Source organism: Panulirus ornatus, chromosome 9, assembly GCF_036320965.1.
Source record: "Panulirus ornatus isolate Po-2019 chromosome 9, ASM3632096v1, whole genome shotgun sequence".
Taxonomy (NCBI): Eukaryota; Metazoa; Arthropoda; class Malacostraca; order Decapoda; family Palinuridae; genus Panulirus; species Panulirus ornatus.
In genome coordinates, this window is record NC_092232.1 from 3,757,068 (window position 1) to 3,779,849 (window position 22,782).

Here is a 22,782-nt window from a genome sequence, read left to right on the forward strand (position 1 = left end):
GGAAATGACGGTGGCTGGTCTCGTGCCGTGCCTATATCTCAAACTGTCGAGTAGGATTCCAAGTTGGACCGAGGATGATCGTGTGTGCCTTTTTGTTATCACTTTTTCTCTACCAGTCTACATTGTGTGATGGTTGAGGACGATGGCCAAGTAGGGAGTCTTGGTGCTTTAGATCTACTGTGAACATTCATTTGCTCGGTTTACCATCCAGAGTAATAACGAAAAGCTTTGTGGACTAAACAACCTGGAGGCGCTTGGGGACTAGGAACCAATAAGAAATGGAACGGAATTGAAAGCGAGGCGAATGATATGCCTGGCTATGGTCTTTGTTTGGTTGCTAGCTACTTTGTTGGCCGTAGTCCAGTTGTGGAGATTGGTAATAATGCTTTTATTTCTGGAGGAGGATGCAATTGGAGGAGTAGTTTTGTCAGTTCCGACACCACTAGTAGAGTGGTCGATGCACATTCATCGAAATGGTGCATCCATCAAAGCGATATTGATAAGGACATGGGCACATATGAAGGACACATGTTCGTACCTTGTAGAATACCAAGATGGGAAGTGGAGATGACCACTTGGAAGCGTACAGCCTGACGACATTCATTGAGAAAGTCTACGGTTCTTCATAGTCCACGGTCCATGGCTTTGTTGATGATGCTTGGCTTGCCTGGGTCGTAACGTAGATGACAGACAAGAAGGTACCGCGAAAGATGTATAGTTCGCTGACGGAGGCAGTGTGTATCGGAGTAGATCCTCGTGCGGAGAAACAGCCGAGCGTCTACGAAACTTGCATATCCGAATCTCTTAACGGAGTAAACCTACATTAAAGTCTTCCATTTAGCGGGGTAGCTTCAGCGATTGCGGGAAGCAACTGATGAGAGAACAACAGATGGGTATTTGGGTCAGCTTCATAGTTTGTAGGTGTAATAGAACGGTATGCATCCCGAGGCTCTGTCATCGTCTGGCCACTGCAAGTCCTTGTACAAATTCCTGGAGGAACTGGGGTGGAAAGTAGGTCTAAACGCGGGTGGTGTAAAGATGGGAGAAGGCTTCTGGCATTTGGTGGTGACCTGAGCCTCCACTCGAGAGGTGATTAAGTGGGTTGATGGAGTCTGCATGTTCAAACAGCTCATCCCTTTCCCATACCACTGGCTGATGATGGACTTTACCCACTGCACTTGTATAACGAATTTGGTTCGTAACAGAGGGACTTCTGGAGGTTAGTGGTGTTGTAGGAGAGTCTGTGTAACCGCTGATGCTCTGTATTCGTCTTTTAATGCTGGATGTGGTGTTGGGCACGACTACTAGATGGTGTTGAATACTTTACTGTGTGTTTGTGCTCGTACACTTTCGTGACAGTAGTCTAACTACCCCATTTAGTCTGTGTCTTCCATGCTTAGCTCTCCAGGCCAGGGACACTGAACAAGCCAATGAGCAAAGTAAAATATTATGGAATGGATGATCAGACTTTCTTGTTCTTCGGCCTCAAATGTTGGGTGTTAGTGGGCGAAGGCGACCATGAAACTGTAGTGTGTATACAGCATGACCAAGGGATGATAATTGCCTGGATCTATAGGCACTGGTCTGCCATACAAGGTAAAAACAAGATGTCTATATAACAATATTGACTGATGGTAATAGTTACCAGTGAGATATTCAGTCACAGCTCCCAGTCATTGATGCTGAATGATCCTCACAGCTCCCAGTCATTGGTGCTGAATCATCCTCACAGCTCCAGTCAGTGATGCTGACGGATATAGTTACAGCTGAGAGTGTTGAATGGGTTACCTGTTATAAATTGTTGTGTATCGGTCATGGGAACAGACCAGTACACTCAATGCAAAAGTTTCGTGTTGATGAAAAGCCCATTTTCTTAAATCCGTGTTTATAATTTTCAAAATGCCACATGCCCTTGTCTAATGGTAGGTGTATCTTTCTAATAAGACATTCCATTCGCCTAAAATATATGTATATATATATATATATATATATATATATATATATATATATATATATATATATATATATATATATGTATATATATATATTTTATCTATTTTGCTTTGTCGCTATCTCCCGCGTCAGCGAGGTAGCGCAAGGAAACAGACGAAAGAATGGCCCAACCCGCCCACATACACATGTATATACATACACGTCCACATACGCAAATATACATACCTATACATCTCAATGTACACATATATATACACACACAGACATAAACATGTATACACATGTACACAATTCATACTGTCTGCCTTTATTTGTTCCTTTTCCCTTAAGTATCTGATCCTCAAGTGTAACCTGAGTTCTCTGTTCGACACAGGCAGCCGACGGTCGAGAGATGACACAAGCCACCGTCAAACCTCCCTCATGGCCACTGGCTGGCCTCCAGCCCGCGACGACATACGGAGTTCGAGTGTTAGTCGAGGTGGAGCATCGAAGTAAAATCTGTGTGGCGAGTGGTAACGGACGAGAGAGGGTCTACACAACGAAGTTCACAACCAGCTGCCTTAGTAGTATGTTAAGACACTGATGAGTGTTCCAATGTAAGAGTAGACAGATGTCTTTAGGATGAGTCTCGTTCACACTATTTGAGAAGGAAGGGAATGTTTGGTTGTGAAATGCCATCCCACACACCCTACACAGCTTATCGCCATGACATGTTTTTCACTCGGTAAATATACCTGAAGAAATCTCCTTCGACTTTTGAGTTATCAGGTGGCCAGTCGGGCTCAGTGATTAGGAGAGACATTAGCCGAGGTACGAGATTATTCTTGTTTTATTTATTTTTCTTTTAAAGGTGTTCGAGAACATCCAGGTCCTCGAATGCCTGATGATGATCACAGTGGGTAGCTTAATGTTGGTGGACTGCTCCTGGTTATCAGTGTGGCTCGCGTGTGGTGGCGTGGCTCTTATGGTGCAGTGTTGGTGTGGCTATCATCATGTACTGTTGGTGTGGTTATTCACGTGGTGATGTGGCCACGAGCATCAGATTTCATTCTCATTTTGAATGGATAATCACAAGAAGGTAATTACGCACAGAGTTTGAACAAGACGAGTGTACAATTCGTCCCCAGCGACAGAGTAATGAATGATGAACATCACTTAGAGATGGAGCCCCCACGAGATGTTATATGATTATATCTTACTAGTTTGACGACGCCATCATTGAATTAGGCCTTCAAAAGGTGCAGATACAGAGCAACTAGAGGCCATAACATGAAATCAGAAAAGGTATAGAGAGGGAGGTACCCATTTACTCAACATCAGTGGAGCGAATATATCGGAAGATCTTGGTGATACAAATGCGAATGTGGATATCATGCAGAAGTTTAAGACACTGTACGTTGAAGTAACACTTGCCTCAACAACCCAGAGCCACCACTCCTGACACTTGCCTCACCCATAGAGCCAACACTCCTGACACTTGCCTCACCCCCAGAGCCAACACTCCTGACACTTGCCTCACCCCCAGAGCCAACACTCCTGACACTTGCCTCACCCCCAGAGCCAACACTCCTGACACTTGCCTCAACAACCCAGAGCCACCACTCCTGACACTTGCCTCAACAACCTAGAGCCAACACTCCTGACACTTGCCTCACCCCCAGAGCAGCCATCACTAATGATGCTGTCTCCCCCCCCCCCCCCGAGCCATCACGTCTGATAATGTCACCCCCAGAGCCACCACCCCTGACACTTGCCTCACCCCCAGAGCCACCACCCGTGATACTTGTCTCACCCCCAGAGCCACTGATGCTAATCTTCGTTTCCCCAGAGCCACCGTCACCAACCGGCGTCACTGTGTCGAACGTGACCTCCAGCACCTTCCTAGTGAAGTGGCAGGTGAGTGACTCTACCTGGCAAGGTGGCAGATGACTCACATTAAAGTTGCTAGTGAGTCAGTATGTGACCCTACTTAGCAAGGTAGCAAGTGACTCATATTAAGGTGACTGATGAGTCAGTAGGTGACCCTACCTGACAAGGTAGGAGGTGATTCATATTAAGGTGACCGGTGAGTCAGTAACTGATATAATGATTAACAAGGTGGAAAGACAGCATCACTAATCTCTCACACCTCATCCTCGACAGGGCGTACCCAACATGGAGCTCTGTAACTTCACGTACTGTCTTCGTATTCAGGATGATTACTTCTACCCAAATGCGACAGAATACATGGTCTCTGGGCTCCAACCTTACACCAATTACAGTATCTCCTTGTGGGCTTATCACATGCCCACTCATGCTTTCAGTTCGGAGGTTCCGTTTCTCATAGGAGCGAGGACTTTACCCACTGGTGAGTGCATGGACGTGCTCTGAATGTTAGTGTTAAGTTTAATCATGAGGTTTTAAGTGCATAAATCGCCAACGAGTGTCGATTTGAGTGTGAGTTTAATGTTTATTTCAGTCTACCCTTAAATGTGTATATGACGATATATATATATATATATATATATATATATATATATATATATATATATATATATATATATATATATATATATATATATCGCTGGAGACAGGGGAGAAAGAATACTTCCCACGCATTCCTCACGTGTCGTAGAAGGCGACTAAATGGGACGGGAGCAGGGAGGCTAGAAACCATCCCCTCCTTGTATTTCAACTTTCAAAAAAGGGGAAACAGAAGAAGGAGTCACGCGAGGAGTGCTCATTTTCCTCTAAGGCTCAGATTGGAGTGTGTTTGAGGAAAGGAACCTGGATGTTTTGGGTCTGAGTGAAACGAAGCTCAAGGGTAACGGGGAAGAGTGGTTTGGGAATGTTTTGGGAGTAAAGTCAGGGGTTGGTGAGAGGACAAGAGCAAGGGAAGGAGTAGCACTACTCCTGAAACTGGAGTGGTGAGAGTATGTGAAAGAGTGTAAAAAAGTAAACTCTAGATTAATATGGGTTAAATCAAAAGTGGATGGAGAGAGATGGGTGATTATTGGTGCCTATGCACCTGGGCATGAGAAGAAAGATTATGAGAGGTAAGTGTTTTGGGAGCAGCTGAGTGAGTGTGTTAGTAGTTTTGATGCACGAGACCGGGTTATAGTGATGGGTGATTTGAATGCAAAGGTGAGTAATGTGGCAGTTAAGGAAATAATTAGTGTACATGGGGTGTTCAGTGTTGTAAATGGAAATAGTGAAAAGCTTGTAGATTTATGTGCTGAAAAAGGACTGGTGATTGGAAATACCCGGTTTAGAAAGAGAGATATACATAAGTGTACGTATGTAAGTAGGAGAGATGGCCAGAGCGTTATTGGATTACGTGTTAATTGATAGGCGCGCGAAAGAGAGACTTTTGGATGTTAATGTGCTGAGAGGTGCAACTGGGGGATGTCTGATCATTATCTTGTGGAGGCGAAGGTAGATATTTGTAGAGGTTTTCAGAAAAGAAGAGTGAATGATGGGGTGAAGAGAGTGGTGAGAGTAAGTGAGCTTGGGAAGGAGACTTGTGTGAGGAAGTATCTAGGGAAGCAGTGATAGCTTGAGCAAAAGATGCTTATGGCATGAGAAGCGTGGGAGGTGGGCAGGTTAGAAAAGGTAGTGAGTGGTGGGATGAAGAAGTAAGATTGTCAGTAAAAGAGAAGAGAGAGGCATTTGGACGATTTTTGCAGGGGAATAATGGAAATGACCGGGAGATGAATAAAAGAAAGAGGCAGGAGGTCAAGAGAAAGGTGCAAGAGGTGAAAAAGAGGGCAAATGAGAGTTGGGATGAGAGAGCATCATTAAATCTTAGGGAGCATAAAAAGATGTTTTGGAAGGAGGTAAATAAAGTGCGTAAGACAAGAGAATAAATGGGAACATCGGTGAAGGGGGCTAATGGGGAGGTAATAACAAGTAGTGGTGATGTGAGAAGGAGATGGAGTGAGTATTTTAAATGTTTGTTGAATGTGTTAGATGATAGAGTGGCAGATATAGGGTGTTTTGGTCGAGGTGTTGTGCTAAGTGAGAGGGTTAGGGAGATTGATTTGGTAAACAGAGAAGAGGTAGTAAAAGCTTTGCGGAAGATGAAAGCCGGCAAGACAGCGGGTTTGGATGGTATTGCAGTGGAATTTATTAAAAAGGGGGTGACTGTATTGTTGACTGGTCTGGGGTAAACCATGGAAAGTTTTGTGGGGCCTGGATGTGGAAAGGGAACTGTGGTTTCGGTGCATTATACATAACATTTAGAGACTGAGTGTGGATGAATGTGGCCTTTGTTGTCTTTCCTAGCGTAACTCGCGGGCATGCGGGGGGAGGGGGTTGTCATTTCATGTGTGGAGGGGTGGCGACGTGAATGAGTAAAGGCGGCAAGTGTGAATCATGTACATGTTTTTATATGTATATGCCTGTGTATGTATATATATGTATATGTTGAAATGTATAGGTATGTATATGTGCGTGTGTGGACGTATATGCATATACATGTGTATGTGGGTGGGAAAATGTTGTTGGCCACGTGGATGAGTATTTGTTTTTCGATGTTAGTTTCATAAATGAGTAATTGTTATTGTTAGTGTTGATGTTGGCCGTACGCCTGAATGACTTTGTCGTTCTCTCTCCAGTCCACCTCATTAAACTGACACGTTGGCTTATATTCACCACAATTTCTCTTCACAGTCTATCATATACTGTCTACCATACCGTCTACCATATACTGTCTACCATACTGTCTAGCATACCGTCTACCATATACTGTCTACCATACTGTCTGTCATACCGTCTACCATACTGTCTACCATATACTGTCTATCATACTCTAGACATTGGAAACAGCCGTGTACCATAGCATGATATACTTAGCCTGGGTTTATATAAGAATATATTCGTATATGACGACGCTATATGTGTGTGCTCTAATCATACACCCTTTAAGGGTATTATACACCCTTTATGTGAGTGTTGTTAAGGGTATTATACACGCCTTGTGTGAATGTGTTGTTAAGGGTATTATACACCCGTTTGTGTGAGTGTGTCGGTACCAGACCTTGGAAAGAAGAGAGAGAGAGGGGGAGGAGTGAGTTCTTTACGATCATCCGTAGCTAGCTATCCTCAGCTGTCGAAAGTTACCAATCAGTCTCAAATTCTTTTCTCTTATATTTTCTCTTCAAGTGTATGAATGACGACGCCATTTGTCTCACATGTAACCCCAAAATTAATTTCTCTCTCTCTCTCTCTCTCTCTCTCTCTCTCTCTCTCTCTCTCTCTCTCTCTCTCTCTCTCTCTCTCTCTCTCTCTCTCTCACTCTCTCTCTCTCACAGTACCGGGTCGGGTGGCGGGCCTAAAGGTGGTGGACAGGACAGCCACGTCGCTCGTCCTTGCGTGGCGCGACCCGGAGGATCGCCCACCCAAAGGCCAGCTCGAGGCGTTCAAGCTACACTGGAGGAAGAGAGGGGAGCCGTCATGGAGTCTGGAGACGTTATCACCTGGCGCCAGTAACTCCTTCACTCTTGACAACCTCGAACCCGGGAAAGAATACAGCGTCCGGGTAAGCTATGGCACCTCCGCCCACCACCACTACCACCACCGTCCCTTTACGTGAGTAATTGCCTTTTCGTAGGAGACGGGGGAGGGTGGAGGGGAGGGGGTGGTGGGGGGTTGACTTTCGTGTTGGGGGAGGGGGAGGGGGGGGGGGGAAGGCCGGGGGAGAACGGCCTTCCCTCCCTCCTCCCCTCCCCCTCCCCCTCCTCCCTCCCCCCCCCCCGCTCCCCATATCACCTAAACAATCTATATCATACCACCTCCTCAATTCACTCATATTCAGTTGTTGTGGTTGTCGTTGTTATCTCTTGCATAATTTCATGGCATGTCGTCTGGTTTCTCTTTATCTACAACACTCGAAGAACTTGTCCACGTCATCGATTTAATCTTATAAGAGGTTGTGAAGCAGGTTGTAGCAGGGGCATGGCGCTCGTTGACCCCTCCCTCCTCGCCCATCCAGAGTGCCTGATCCACACTGGTCAGACATCCACCCCCACTGTGTACCACTGTAAGCTCTTCTCTCCCACGTTACCGGTAATCTCCCCTCCTCTCCCTCAGTAATCCTTTCCCCTCTTCCCAGGTGACCATATCCCATCTCTTCTCCCCTCCCATTTCTTGGTACGTTTCTCCCACCTCACCAGTCGGCTGTATTCAAGGGGGTCGCCACAACCTCCACACTCGCTCCTACCCTTACCACACCGATCACAACACACTTCAACCATCCCTTTAAGTAATCAGTGGTTGATACATTCCATTTTCTGTTTGCAGGTCAGGGCTAAGAATGCTGGCGTTTTGGAATACGGTCAATTCGCATCTCTCACTATCAGAACCCTACAGATGAGTACGTATGTCATTTTGTGTTGATTTTGTACCCTGTTTATATATATATATATATATATATATATATATATATATATATATATATATATATATATATATATATATATATATCATTTTTTTCATTTTCTGTTGATGTTCACGAAAATGATGTGATATGATGCCATATCGCTTCAGCATCATCTAATTGATTAAGATGATGTCGGTGCATGGTAAAGCTGTAGGTTCGTTAAAATGGTCTTCAAAAGATACTGTGGTCTTCGGTCGATCTTCCTTCACATGATTATGGTTAGATTATAGTGCGATATGTGGTGTTAGGTGGGTATAGTTCGTTCATTCCCTGAATTATCAGAAATGGGAAATTATGTTGCACATGTATTATTATATCGATGTTACCTTGTCAACAAACTGTTACACACGTGTTACCTCACCACACTGTTACACACGTGACACCGTCACCACACTGTTACACACGTGACATCGTCACCCCACTGTTACACACGTGATACCGTCACCACACTGTTACACACGTGACATCGTCACCACACTGTTACACACGTGATACCGTCACCACACTGTTACACACGTGACACCGTCACCCCACTGTTACACAGGTGACACCGCCACCCCACTGTTACACAAGTGACACCGTCACCACACTGTTACACACGTGACATCGTCACCACACTGTTACACACGTGACACCGTCACCACACTGTTACACAAGTGACGTCATCACAGCATCATCAATTGTTTATCTTTAATCTGTAGATCTCCCACACTAATCATCTATCCCCACCTTTGATGTCACAGATCTCCCACACTAATCATCCATCCCCACCTTTGATGTCACAGATCTCCCACACTAATCATCCATCCCCACCTTTGATGTCACAGATCTCCCACACTAATCATCCATCCCCACCTTTGATGTCACAGATCTCCCACACTAATCATCCATCCCCACCTTTGATGTCACAGATCTCCCACACTAATCATCCATCCCCACCTTTGATGTCACAGATCTCCCACACTAATCATCCATCCCCACCTTTGATGTCACAGATCTCCCACACTAATCATCCATCCCCACCTTTGATGTCACAGATCTCCCACACTAATCATCCATCCCCACCTTTGATGTCACAGATCTCCCACACTAATCATCCATCCCCACCTTTGATGTCACAGATCTCCCACACTAATCATCCATCCCCACCTTTGATGTCACAGATCTCCCACACTAATCATCCATCCCCACCTTTGATGTCACAGATCTCCCACACTAATCATCCATCCCCACCTTTGATGTCACAGATCTCCCACACTAATCATCCATCCCCACCTTTGATGTCACAGATCTCCCACACTAATCATCCATCCCCACCTTTGATGTCACAGATCTCCCACACTAATCATTCATCCCCACCTTTGATGTCACAGATCTCCCACACTAATCATCCATCCCCACCTTTGATGTCACAGATCTCCCACACTAATCATCCATCCCCACCTTTGATGTCACAGATCTCCCACACTAATCATCCATCCCCACCTTTGATGTCACAGATCTCCCACACTAATCATCCATCCCCACCTTTGATGTCACAGAGCCGTCTGCCCCACGGGGTTTGGTGGTGGTGTTCGCTGCGCAGACAGACCTCGTCATCCGGTGGGAAGAACAAGAGACAACAGCAGGTGACCCCATTTCCCACTACACCGTCTCGACCCAGATCGTCCAGCCCTTCGGCAGCCAGCGACCGATCACCCACCACACCACAGCTACTTCCGAGCGGGTCTGGATGTTGATGATGAAATGATTTTGATGTTTTGTTTGTCCGTTTTGCTTGAGCGGGAGCAGCGGGGGCGGGGGCGTAGATTATGGCTGGGTTCCACGGGCGGTTTGAAAGACATACACACGTCCATGCCTGAGAAAAGAAGTTTACGTGGTTGTGCCATTCATTGGTGTGTGTGTGTGTGTGTGTGTGTGTGTGTGTGTGTGTGTGTGTGTGTGTGTGTGTGGTGAGGGGATGGGTGGGGGGTTGTGAGACCTGGGTTCATGCTGGTGATCTTGATGTTGTGAGTTGATTTCATTGTTGGTGTGGCTGGTGGTGTTGGTGATCAGGTCGTGAGCGGCGAGGATCACATTGGTGACGATGATGTGGATCAGTAGTGTGATGTTGATGATGGTGAGGATCAGTAATGTGATGGTGATGATGGTGAGGATCAGTAATGTGATGGTGATGATGGTGAGGATCAGTAGTGTGATGGTGAGGATGGTGAGGATCAGTAGTGTGATGGTGAGGATGGTGAGGATCAGTAATGTGATGGTGAGGATCAGTAATGTGATGGTGATGATGGTGAGGATCAGTAGTGTGATGGTGAGGATGGTGAGGGTCAGTAGTGTGATGTTGATGATGGTGAGGATCAGTAATGTGATGGTGATGATGGTGAGGATCAGTAATGTGATGGTGATGATGGTGAGGATCAGTAGTGTGATGGTGAGGATGGTGAGGGTCAGTAGTGTGATGTTGATGATGGTGAGGATCAGTAATGTGATGGTGATGATGGTGAGGATCAGTAATGTGATGGTGATGATGGTGAGGATCAGTGGTGTGATGGTGAGGATGGTGAGGGTCAGTAGTGTGATGTTGATGATGGTGAGGATCAGTAATGTGATGGTGATGATGGTGAGGATCAGTAATGTGATGGTGATGATGGTGAGGATCAGTAGTGTGATGGTGAGGATGGTGAGGGTCAGTAGTGTGATGTTGATGATGGTGAGGATCAGTAATGTGATGGTGATGATGGTGAGGATCAGTAGTGTGATGGTGATGATGGTGAGGATCAGTAGTGTGATGGTGATGATGGTGAGGATCAGTAGTGTGATGGTGATGATGATGTGGATCACTAGTGTGATGGTGATGATGGTGAGGATCAGTAATGTGATGGTGATGATGGTGAGGATCAGTAGTGTGATGGTGATGATGGTGAGGATCAGTAGTGTGATGGTGATGATGATGTGGATCACTAGTGTGATGGTGATGATGGTGAGGATCAGTAATGTGATGGTGATGATGGTGAGGATCAGTAGTGTGATGGTGACGATGGTGTAGATCAGTAGTGTGATGGTGATGATGGTGAGGATCAGTAATGTGATGGTGATGATGGTGAGGATCAGTAGTGTGATGGTGATGATCACTAGTGTGATGGTGATGATAGTGAGGGTCAGTTGTGTGATGGTGAGGATCAGTAGTGTGATGGTGATGATGGTGAGGATCAGTAGTGTGATGGTGATGATCACTAGTGTGATGGTGATGATCACTAGTGTGATGGTGATGATAGTGAGGGTCAGTTGTGTGATGGTGAGGATCAGTAGTGTGATGGTGATGATGGTGAGGATCAGTAGTGTGATGGTGATGATGGTGAGGATCAGTAGTGTGATGGTGATGATCACTAGTGTGATGGTGATGATAGTGAGGGTCAGTTGTGTGATGGTGAGGATCAGTAGTGTGATGGTGATGATGGTGAGGATCACTAGTGTGATGGTGATGATCACTAGTGTGATGGTGATGATCACTAGTGTGATGGTGATGATAGTGAGGGTCAGTTGTGTGATGGTGAGGATCAGTAGTGTGATGGTGATGATGGTGAGGATCAGTAGTGTGATGGTGATGATGGTGAGGATCAGTAGTGTGATGGTGATGATCACTAGTGTGATGGTGATGATCACTAGTGTGATGGTGATGATAGTGAGGGTCAGTTGTGTGATGGTGATGATCACTAGTGTGATGGTGATGATAGTGAGGATCACTAGTGTGATGGTGATGATCACTAGTGTGATGGTGATGATAGTGAGGGTCAGTTGTGTGATGGTGAGGATCAGTAGTGTGATGGTGATGATGGTGAGGATCAGTAGTGTGATGGTGATGATGGTGAGGATCACAGTTGAGGTTGGTGAGGATCAGGTAGGTGATGATGGCTGAGGATTAGACTCACAGGTGGTGGTGCAAATCAGGATTGGTGATTGTGGTGGTGAGGATCAAGACTGGTGTTGGTGGTGATGGTGGTGGTGGTGGTGGTGAGGATCAAGACTGGTGTTGGTGGTGATGTTGGTGGTGGTGATGGTGGTTGTGGTGGTGAAGATCAGAGTTGGTTATGCCACTTAAACTCCGTCCGTTCGGAACGTTTCGAATCACCGTGAACGACCCCAATGCTGAAGGACTCGAGCCTAGAGTTATCCCAGAGTCTCACCATTATCATAAACCAATTCGCTCCAAGCCAACAAGCTGTTGCTGACCATTCCCTCTTTACAACATGTTTGACATGTTGTAAAGGTGTTATGTTAGTTTCGTATGGATATGATGTTTACTAAAGATGCTAAATTTTCAGTCAGGTTTTCTTTGTAGTTACAACTCTTGCACATTGATGTTTACTCGTTGCATTCTTTTATCTGTACAGTTAGTTCCTCATGTCTAGCACTGCCGAGATCCTTGTCATTCCCATTACTATTTGTGCTCAGAGAGAGAGAGAGAGAGAGAGAGAGAGAGAGAGAGAGAGAGAGAGAGAGAGAGAGAGAGAAGCAGCTTGGAAGTTTGAGCTAACAAGTTTTTGAATTCAAGGGGACGTAGGAGGCTAGTCTAGGTAACTAGGATTCTTTATCTTAAGGATACTTTTATTCTCTTAATCCCATTCTTAGATCGCGGAGTTAAAGGCGGGTCAGCAGTACAAGGTGAGAGTGGCAGCGTGTACTAGCCAGTTGTGTGGTGATGAGACGCAGTTACTCGTATGGACCAAACCAACAACGCCTCATCCACGCTCAGGGGTCGAGTGGGTGGACGCCTCCGGTACCACCATCACCATCCGCCCACCGACCGTCACGAGCTTCCCCGTGTAAGTACAGTACCATGCACGCCTTTCACCCCTGCCGCTTCCTCTTGTACACCTCTCAGTCACTCGCACACCTTCCCTGCACGCATATGCCGTCCGCCTCTTATTTTCTCACTCGCATTTCAACATCATTTGACATAACATTACGTGATGACAGTACTCGCCCATGAGCGAGTAGCACTCTTTTTTTTTTTTCATCAGCCAATGACGACTTAAAGGTTCACCCACCGCATTCGGTGGATGAACCACTGTTGTCATCAGCTAGTTACCCTCACAACTTGACAATCCCTTAACTCTGCCAAACAACCTAGTCGTCTGCTGCTAATCTACGCGACTCGTACATACTACTGTCAGTCTTACGTTTCGCAATTGTTTGATATTCCTGGTTCCTCTCTTAAAAATGTGTTTCTCCTGGTCTCTCGATCTCTTTCTTTATCCGCGTCATGTGTTTCTCTTGCACATGTAAGCACTGTTTCCCTTTGGACACCTCCCGGTCTTCGCCCAGTTTTAGTTTCGTTCACTCTCACCTTTTGTTATTCTTCATTCAGTCTATCCTTGTGTCTATTCACTCAAGCATCTTTTACAAGCTGTGACATGTATTTTTATGTGAAAATGTGACGTGGATTGTGTCGAATGCTTTCTTTATATATATATATATATATATATATATATATATATATATATATATATATATATATATATATATATATATATATATATACATATATATATATATATATATATATATATATATATATATATATATATATATATATATGTGTGTGTGTGTGTGTGTGTGTGTGTGTGTGTGTGTGTGTTCATGTAATCTACTGTATTCCTATTTACGCGAGGGTGGCAATCCAAGGTCGGAAAAACATAGTTTTTTCTTCATTTTTGTCCATTTAACTTGACCATATCTTACCCAGTCTCCCTTGTAACCTAGTGACCATTATTTCTAGAAATCTATGTACATGTTATTACCCAAAATCTTTTGTACCTTACCCTTCATTCAATGCCTACATGTATAAAATCCTATTCTTCTTTTTTCTATAACTCGAACGTTGGCTTGCTGGGGGATTTATCCTGCCCCAAAGCAATGCTGACCACATGAAGCACAAACCGTGCCAGTGTTCTTAAAATGGTGTGCAGCTTCCAGTCAGGTGCCGTTGTCTTGTAAGGTTCTGTGTCTCCTCTCCGGCAGTTGGCAGTGGGTTGTTGTGTCGGAGGAGGAGGCGAAGTTGACGAAGGATTTGGCCGAAGATCTGGTTCTCAATGATGACCTTCCTTACCGTAAATCCAACTCACAGGTTTGGATAGCTGCCAAATTCGCCCTCGTAAGTAAATCATCGCTTCCACATATTTTCGTCTTCTCTAGAGTGATTCAGATATGCTTGCCAGTGCACAACACGCGTACCTACTTATATGACTAGAATTTCTCAGATTCTTGTATGCTTCAATAGGTTTTAAAGATGTTCATTTTTGCGGCAGTCGGTCTACCGTTAACCCAGCTGTTCATCCATCTCTAGTGGTTGGTTTATGAAATGGGTACCTGGATCGAGCTAGGGTATATATATATATATATATATATATATATATATATATATATATATATATATTGCGTTAATAGGATGGCCTTGATTAAGACCTCAGCCTCCCGTGCCGTCTCAGCTTACATTTATAAAAAAAGATATATGATTGAGAAAGTCTAAATTCACGTGGTCTATAGAGAAAAGGCAAAAAAAAAAATAGAAAAAAAAGAGTCTTTTTGCTTTCATGAACACGTTGCACAGATTGTTATACACACACTTGTACACCGGTCAGGAAATTTTGCTTGTATGTTCACCAATGATGGTATGATGGCAGGATGATGTTAACATCAGTGAGTTCGTCGTGGGCGACGGGAAACGTTACAGTACCTACTACAACCGTCCGCTGGAGACCAACACCAAGTACTGCTTAGCGGTCGTGACGGAAGCCAAAGCGGGTGAGTTATCTGTTCTTTCTCCTGCCTTTCCCTTGGTGCCTGAGACGGTGTATCCATACGTAGGAACCTCCTGTAGAAGGTAGAGCTTGTAGTACTTCTGTCACTATATGAGAAAACCTCCTGTAGAAGGTAGAGCATGTAGTATTTTTGTCACTATATGTAGAAACCTCCTGTAGAAGGTAGAGCTTGTAGCACTTCTGTCACCATACTTAGAAACCTCCTGTAGAAGGTAGAGCATGGAGGACTTCTGTCATTATATGTAGAAACCTCCTGTAGAAGGTACAGCATGGAGCACTTCTGTCAAGATACTTAGAAACCTCCTGTAGAAGGTAGAGCATGTAGCACTTCTGTCACTATATATAGAAACCTCCTGTACAAAGTAGAGCTTGTAGCACTTCTGTCACCATATGTAGAAACCTCCTGTAGAAGGTAGAGCATAAGCAATACTTCCGTCAGTATCTACAGCCTGTATCGCATGTAGTGTGGACAGATGTTTAGATACAGTCTGTCATTTTGATAGTGAGAAGAGACGTCAAAGAGGCAAATTTTTTGTCTGACGTCCAGGCATCAGTGTGTGTGTGTGTGTGTGTGTGTGTGTGTGTGTGTGTGTGGTAGTAATGTGTATTGCCTCTGTGCGTCGGCGGGTATTACAGGACCTTACAGAGAGCTCTACGCCTCGGAACCGAAGACCTTCCAATCCAGAGCGCCATTCCACACCGGTGCCCTGGTAGCCAGCATCCTTGTCCTGCTTCTCCTGGGGTTGATCTTCGCAGGAGTCTTCTGGTGGCGCAGGTATTTATGCTTTCGTCCGTCTATCTGTCTATCTATCTATCTATCTATCTATCTATCTATTTGGGATCGCGTAGGTATGTTCTTCAGCAATTCAGGTACACCCACACTTCCTCTGCAGGTGCACAGGTACACCCACTCTTCCCCTGCAGGTGCACAGGTACACCCACTCTTCCCCTGCAGGTGCACAGGTACACCCACTCTTCCCCTACAGGCGCACAGGTATACCCAGTCTTGCCCTACAGGTGCACAGGTACACCCAGTCTTGCCCTACAGGCGCACAGGTACACCCAGTCTTGCCTTACAGGTGCACAGGTACACCCAGTCTTGCCCTACACGTGCATAGGTAGAGTCCCTCTAAGTTCCAGGGTACCAAAGTCAACTTCCACCTGAGCTATACCTATTATATATTGTCAACACAGATACAATATTACAGTGATAGAACAAATAAGAAGACATTGCAATGACTATCTTTGTCTTGATGGTACATTTTTTTAATCAATTCATAGCAAAATATAATACTCGACAGTGCAAATCGACCAGTACCTAAGACATTGCTAATTACAATATCATCAAACAGTACAAGCTAATAAGGAAGTCTTTACCAAATTTGTTGACTAGAACATTGTTGAAACATTTAGGTTATCAGATCATGGTTGGAATGTGAGTTTGTAAAAAACAATGCTTGGCCTTTTCTTAGTGAAGGAAGCCTATCTGTAATATGTACTATTTTCTGTAACCTCGATTTTCCCAGTAAACGCCTTATGGTCAGCAAACTCTCTAACTTCGTAAGCAATCCTGTGGCAAAAACTAACCTAAATCATATGTATTTTTATCTTTTGTATATGTTCGCCATTTTTCGCGTGAGCGAGGTAGCGTCAACAACAGATGACAGCCTTAGAGGGAAAATCCTCGCTTGGCTCCTTGTTCTGTTCTTCCTTTGGAAAGCGATACAGGAAAGGAGGATTTCTAGGCACTCACTCCCTCTCATCTTAGTCGGCCTCTACGACAAGCAGGGAATACGTAGGCAATATATATATATATATATATATATATATATATATATATATATATATATATATATATATATATATATATATACATATATTATCCCTGGGGATAGGGGATTAAGAATACTTCCCACGTATTCCCTGCGTGTCGTAGAAGGCGACTAAAAGGGGAGGGAGCGGGGGGCTGGAAATCCTCCCCTCTCTTTTTTTTTAAATTTTCCAAAAGAAGGAACAGAGGGGGCCAGGTGAGGATATTCCAAAAAAGGCCCAGTCCTCTGTTCCTAACGCTACCTCGCTAACGCGGGAAATGGCGAATAGTTTGAAAGAAAGAAAGAATATATATATATATATATATATATATATATATATATATATATATATATATATATATATATATATATATATATATATATTACGACGATCACATTAGTTAGTGATTTCATTTAAAGATAATTGGACTTCAGGCGTTTTACGAACATACCGAAACTTTACATTGCGCCACACGTTTCATGCAGGATATACGCCTCATTAAATGTATACAGTTCACTAAGAACTGCAGGGACTCAGTGCTGCTCTTTTGATCAGTACAAAATCCTGCCCAACACATGAAGCTACTTTGAATGCCTGGGAACCTTGGCTGAAAGGATTGTGTGAAGCAGTGGCAGCTCTTGATATGTAATCATCTACAAACGATAGCTTAATATGTAATCATTTACAAACGATATTACAAACGATAGCTTACGTAATCATTTACAACCGATATTACAAACGATAGCTTACGTAATCATTTACAAACGATAGCTTAATGTGTAATCATTTACGATAGCTTACAATGTAATCATTTACAAGTGATAACTTAATGTGTAATCATTTACAGATCGTAGCTTACTATATAAGCATTTACAAACGATACCTTAATATGTAATCCTTTACAGACGATAGCTTACTATGTAAGCATTTACAAACGATAGCTGATTCTTTATTAAGCCAAAATTAGTTTGTCAGCTTCTCAGTGAACATTATTAGCTTAATAGCCTATCGTTAAGCTATAGTGAATTATAAGAATATCGTTAAGCAGTTGTGATCATTAGAATACCATTAAGCAATGTCAGTATTGTTGTACTATTCTATCTCGCCAATTTTGGTGAATAGTTATTGTTCTTTAGATATCGTTAAACAATACTGTTCTATTAGAATTTAGTGAAAGTATATCTTGCTATCATTCTATTAAACATTTTTGATTCATTAGGCTATCCTTTAAAAAAGAAAAGAATTGCATTTTTTATAGCTACACCCTAAACTCAAGTTAATTGATTACTTGGTTAACACAATATCCAGTATGCGTTTGACTTACATTTTCAACAGGATGGGTCCCGAGGTTCGAACTGTAATGGCTGATTTTTTGACCTCCCCATCCCTCCTTACCCAAGCATACTGTGTGTGTGTTTGATTCTGATCATAACGAATTCTAACAGGTTTGGCTACAAGCGCTTCCATCAGTCGGTCTCCTCAAGACAGTTGAACTCCTATTTCCCCTTCGGTAAGTTGAAGATTTTTGAGTCTGTCTGTCATATTAAGCCGGGAAAGGATCTTGCAATGGCTGGCTTCCTTAACCCTCAAGTTTTTTGGGGGATACACCAATCTTGCTGTACTTGTGGCTGCAGGAGATGAAGACGACGAGCTGTGTGTAGCCTAGCGAGCACCTTTGTTGTCAGTCCTCAAACCCAGCAACACAGGGGAATAAAATCATTCTTGAATCTCTAATCATGTAACTCACAGCATTATCCAAATTCTTTGGCTTTTTCACACTGATTATTCAAGTTTTCTTATAGATTCGTTAACATTTATTCATATCAAGGTTTCCTTTTTGTCATTCTGAATATTTCTATCATTTTCTGAAAGCCTTTGAATGATTTTATCATTTGCTGTCGCTTGTTTGTTTACCAGATCGGCCATCTTTGCCTCTCTTCAGACAATCGTCCATAAGCATTTTTTAGTGTGTGTGTGTGTGTGTGTGTGTGTGTGTGTGTGTAAACGAAACAGCGTTGGTAACATGATCGAGCCTTGCCCAACCCCACGCCTACTGCTACAGAAGCCCTTCCTTCCACTCCACCAACCTTGTAATTACCGCTTCTTTGACGTAGCCACACCTGTTGCATTATGTGCCTTAGTTATTATCGCCCTCCTGCCTAATGCGTGAGGTTGAGAAAGCAGAAGAGGTTGTGTCGAAATGGTTTGGACACATGGAGAGAATAAGTGAGGAAAGATTGACAAAGAGGATATATGTGTCAGAGGTGGAGGGAAGAAGGAGAAGCTTGAGACCAAATTGGTGGTGGAAGGATAGGGTGAAAAAGATTTTGAGCGATCGGGGCCTGAACATAGAGGATGGTGAGAGGCGTGCAGGGAATAGAGTGAATTGATACGATGTGGTATACCGGGGTCGACGTGCTGTCAATGGATTGAACCAGGGTATGTGAAGCGTCTAGAGTAAACCATGGATAGGTCTGTGGGGCCTGGATGTGAAAGGGAGCTGTGGTTTCGGTGCATTACAATGACAGCTAGAGACTGAGTGCGAACGAATGTGGCCTTTTTTTGTCCTTTCCTGGCGCTACCTCGCTGGAGGGGAGGGTATGCTATGTCATGTGTGGCGGAGTAGGCGACGGAAATAGATGAAGGCGGCAAGTGTTGGTATGTACATGTGTATATATGTATGTGTATGTATGTATACGTTGAATGTGTATGTATGTATATGTGGGTGTGTGGGCGTATATGTATATACATGTATATGTGGGTTGGACCATTCCTCGTCTGTTTCCTTGCGCTCCCTCGCTGACGCAGGAGAAGGCGATTAAGTATAATAATATCTATACACACTCGCATCCATACTCTTCTAGCAAACATGGGTGACTAGCATGGCTGGTATTCAGAATCAATTTCTTACTGATGCCTGATAATATAGAGCACTTCACATCACAGATACCCCATATCCTCCTTCCCTTTCTCTCTGTTACATAGGAACGTTGCTCATTTCTCCAACATACTTGGGGAAATGGTGTAAATAACTAACTATTACTTGACACAAAGGCATGCAGGTAGCGACAATCCAAGCGGATCCTTTGGAAGATGTGAGCCATTTGTGGATATTTAGAAACTTAGAGCTTCAAGTGAAGTGAGGGAGGAAAGCAGACAGATTTCCTCGAGAAATGCCTATCAAATGTCCATCGTGGACTTGATTCGACTCATTCTGAGCTGCCGTTATTAAACGTTTTTTTTTATATCATTACCTTAAACAACTTTTATAGCACTTCATTGCATTAGTCTGAGGCCAGAGTTATCCATGTAACACGGGCCACCCAGGGTTTAGCGCATAGGTTCGAATCCTGGTTGCGGCAGTCTGTTCACAGTTTAACCAGCTGTTCATCCACCCTTAGGAGTTGGTCGATAGAATGAGTGCCTGGCTCAGGTTTGGTTAATAGGACTTAGACTTGTGGTCCTTTAGTTTGCTTAAGTGGTCTGTCACGAGGGAGGTGGTGGCGGAGGTTGCTTGGGATGAATTGGAGGAGTTTGTTTTAGTTGGTGTATGAAGGAGTTAGTTAGTCTAGGATGTGTGAAGGGTTCAGTTAGTCTGTGTCGTGTATAGGGTGATGAGTTAGTCTGGAGTGTATGGAAAGGTTTGTCTGTGTAGGTGTTGGGGGTGTCGGGGTAGAGGGTTGTTTTGTTTCTTTGAAGAGTATGGAGAATTTTGTTTGTCTAGATAGTATGTAAGGAAGGTTGGTTAGTCTGCGTGGCGTGTGGAGAGGAGGTTTCTGGTTTATAGATGACGCGTAGAAGGGTTTGTTAAACCTTGGGTGTGTGGTGTGGGAGGGTCAGTTAGTTTGGATCTATGGATTATGAAAGCGCTTGGCTAGTGTCTGGGTCTACGGGAGACCAGTAGTTTTTAAGTTGCCCTTCCATTGTTCTTTGGCTTGTGAGCATTATAGCCCGGTTCCTCCCAACTTCTAATGGCCATCATGCTTCATTTTTTTTTTTTTTTTGATAATGAGCCTCTGTTGCAAACAGCCTCTGTTGCAAACAGCCTCTACCTAGGCGTAAGAGTCTGTGACGTTCGGTGGAACTGATCCCAAAACTTATAAAGGATGTATGAAATCCCTATGTAAACCTTTGTCTCTCTTATCATCACAGGTTTCTTCAGGAGGCGTTCTGCTTCGGCTGCTCACGGTCACACTAAGGAGGTAGACGAGGAACAGGTGGAAACCACCAGAAACAACTACCATTCCCACGGCTCGACCACGTCTTCGGCTGCTGACGACGAGTCCAACTGCGACACTACCACCGCTACCACGACGGCTCGTCGCGTGTACAGAGCCGAGGCGGAGGCCTACCTTGCGCGGGCTATCCACTCCCCAGAGACTGAAGCAGAGTTCTTGGTGAGCCAAACTGCTGAAGCCTTTTGGGTCGAGACCCCACTCGAACTGACCTGCCCCCGAAACACCCACTTTGGGAACTCGATAAGTGTTATCTCTCATGGTTCACGATTTTAAGATAATATTCTCATGAGGAGGTTCGAAATATGATAAAGTCCCATGTCGACTGGTAGTCCCCAAGTTTGGGAGGGTCAGTCCTTCATTACTGCCACGAAAACTTTGTGGCTCCATTATTCCCGAGCGTCGTACAGAAACTTGGCTGTTCGGTGTAGTCAGACTGGATGACAAGTCTGTTGTATCTGGTAGACTGGGTGGCAAGTCTGTTGTATCTGGTAGACTGGGTGGCAAATCTGTTGTATCTGGTAGACTGGGTGGCAAGTCTGTTGTATCTGGTAGACTGGGTGGCAAGTCTTTTGTATCTGGTAGACTGGGTGGCAAGTCTGTTGTATCTGGTAGACTGAGTGACAAGTCTTATTTCATCATGCCAGATTAATCTCATGACATACTTCATCTTTGTCTTTGCAGAGCGTACCAGCCAGCATGTCGAAGAGCTGCTCTGACGCCGAACGCCAGGAGAATCGCATGAAGAACCGATACGGCTACAACCTCCCTTGTAAGTACTTCCTCCTCCTCCTCTTGCGTCCAGTTTTGAAGTGAGAAAACACAGTCATCCTCTATATCCTTATATGTCACACAGATGACGATTGAATACTGAAATGTATGGGGAATCCAGTCACATATCTCCCACGTCAGTGTGGCAGACGTAGGAGTTAGCTAGTGTGCTGTGTGGTTCTTAGGCTCGATATAGTAACATGACCACTTCATATCTCCCCAGACAACGAGACGCGAGTGAAGCTGGCCTGCCTCCCTGGCTTCTCCTCAGACTACATCAACGCCAGCTATATACAGGTATCTATACCAGCTATATACAGGTATCTATGCCAGCTGTATACAGGTATCAGTTCATCGGCCTTGGAAATAAACACTAGATATGACATTATATTCATGGTTCTTAAAGTCTTGCTTGTATGACGAACTTTTTATATAAGTTTTAGCAGTTCACACCATAAGATGGTTGAGGGTCTGGGTAGTTGATTCGGACTTTGATAACAAAAAAGCATCGGCCAGCACAGAAGCACTGATCCAAACAAGTTTAAATATCAAATGAATATGAGAACTAGAAATGGCTAGAAGCTTTTCAAGACGAATACCAGAGATGAGTTTCATAAATCACCTTAATGAACGAGTGATGTATACAAACATCACTAAGAGTAATTTATATGAAAATCAAGGGCATGTAGCCAGGGAAAATTGTGTGATAAAAGGGGAAACCAAAGGAAATAATTCAACTCACGAGTGGGAAGATGGGACTCTAATTATTGTT

General features: G+C 44.1%; 1 protein-coding gene across 3 annotated transcripts in view; it reads left to right on the forward strand.

The window, feature by feature from the left end:
* Positions 1-22,782, forward strand: part of LOC139750169 (receptor-type tyrosine-protein phosphatase H-like) — a 52,825-nt gene that overhangs the window by 18,905 nt on the left and 11,138 nt on the right. For 2 of the 3 annotated variants that reach the window (XM_071664532.1, XM_071664535.1), the window contains exons 11-24: positions 2,327-2,519; positions 3,782-3,849; positions 4,096-4,300; positions 7,245-7,471; positions 8,233-8,305; positions 9,913-10,097; positions 13,001-13,194; positions 14,393-14,525; positions 15,055-15,175; positions 15,829-15,967; positions 18,450-18,514; positions 21,157-21,401; positions 21,924-22,011; positions 22,234-22,307. In XM_071664532.1, the coding sequence (XP_071520633.1) occupies positions 2,327-2,519; positions 3,782-3,849; positions 4,096-4,300; positions 7,245-7,471; positions 8,233-8,305; positions 9,913-10,097; positions 13,001-13,194; positions 14,393-14,525; positions 15,055-15,175; positions 15,829-15,967; positions 18,450-18,514; positions 21,157-21,401; positions 21,924-22,011; positions 22,234-22,307 (2,010 nt within the window). The remainder of the gene's footprint in view (positions 1-2,326; positions 2,520-3,781; positions 3,850-4,095; positions 4,301-7,244; positions 7,472-8,232; positions 8,306-9,912; positions 10,098-13,000; positions 13,195-14,392; positions 14,526-15,054; positions 15,176-15,828; positions 15,968-18,449; positions 18,515-21,156; positions 21,402-21,923; positions 22,012-22,233; positions 22,308-22,782) is intronic. The other variant, XM_071664534.1, reaches the window with a different exon arrangement.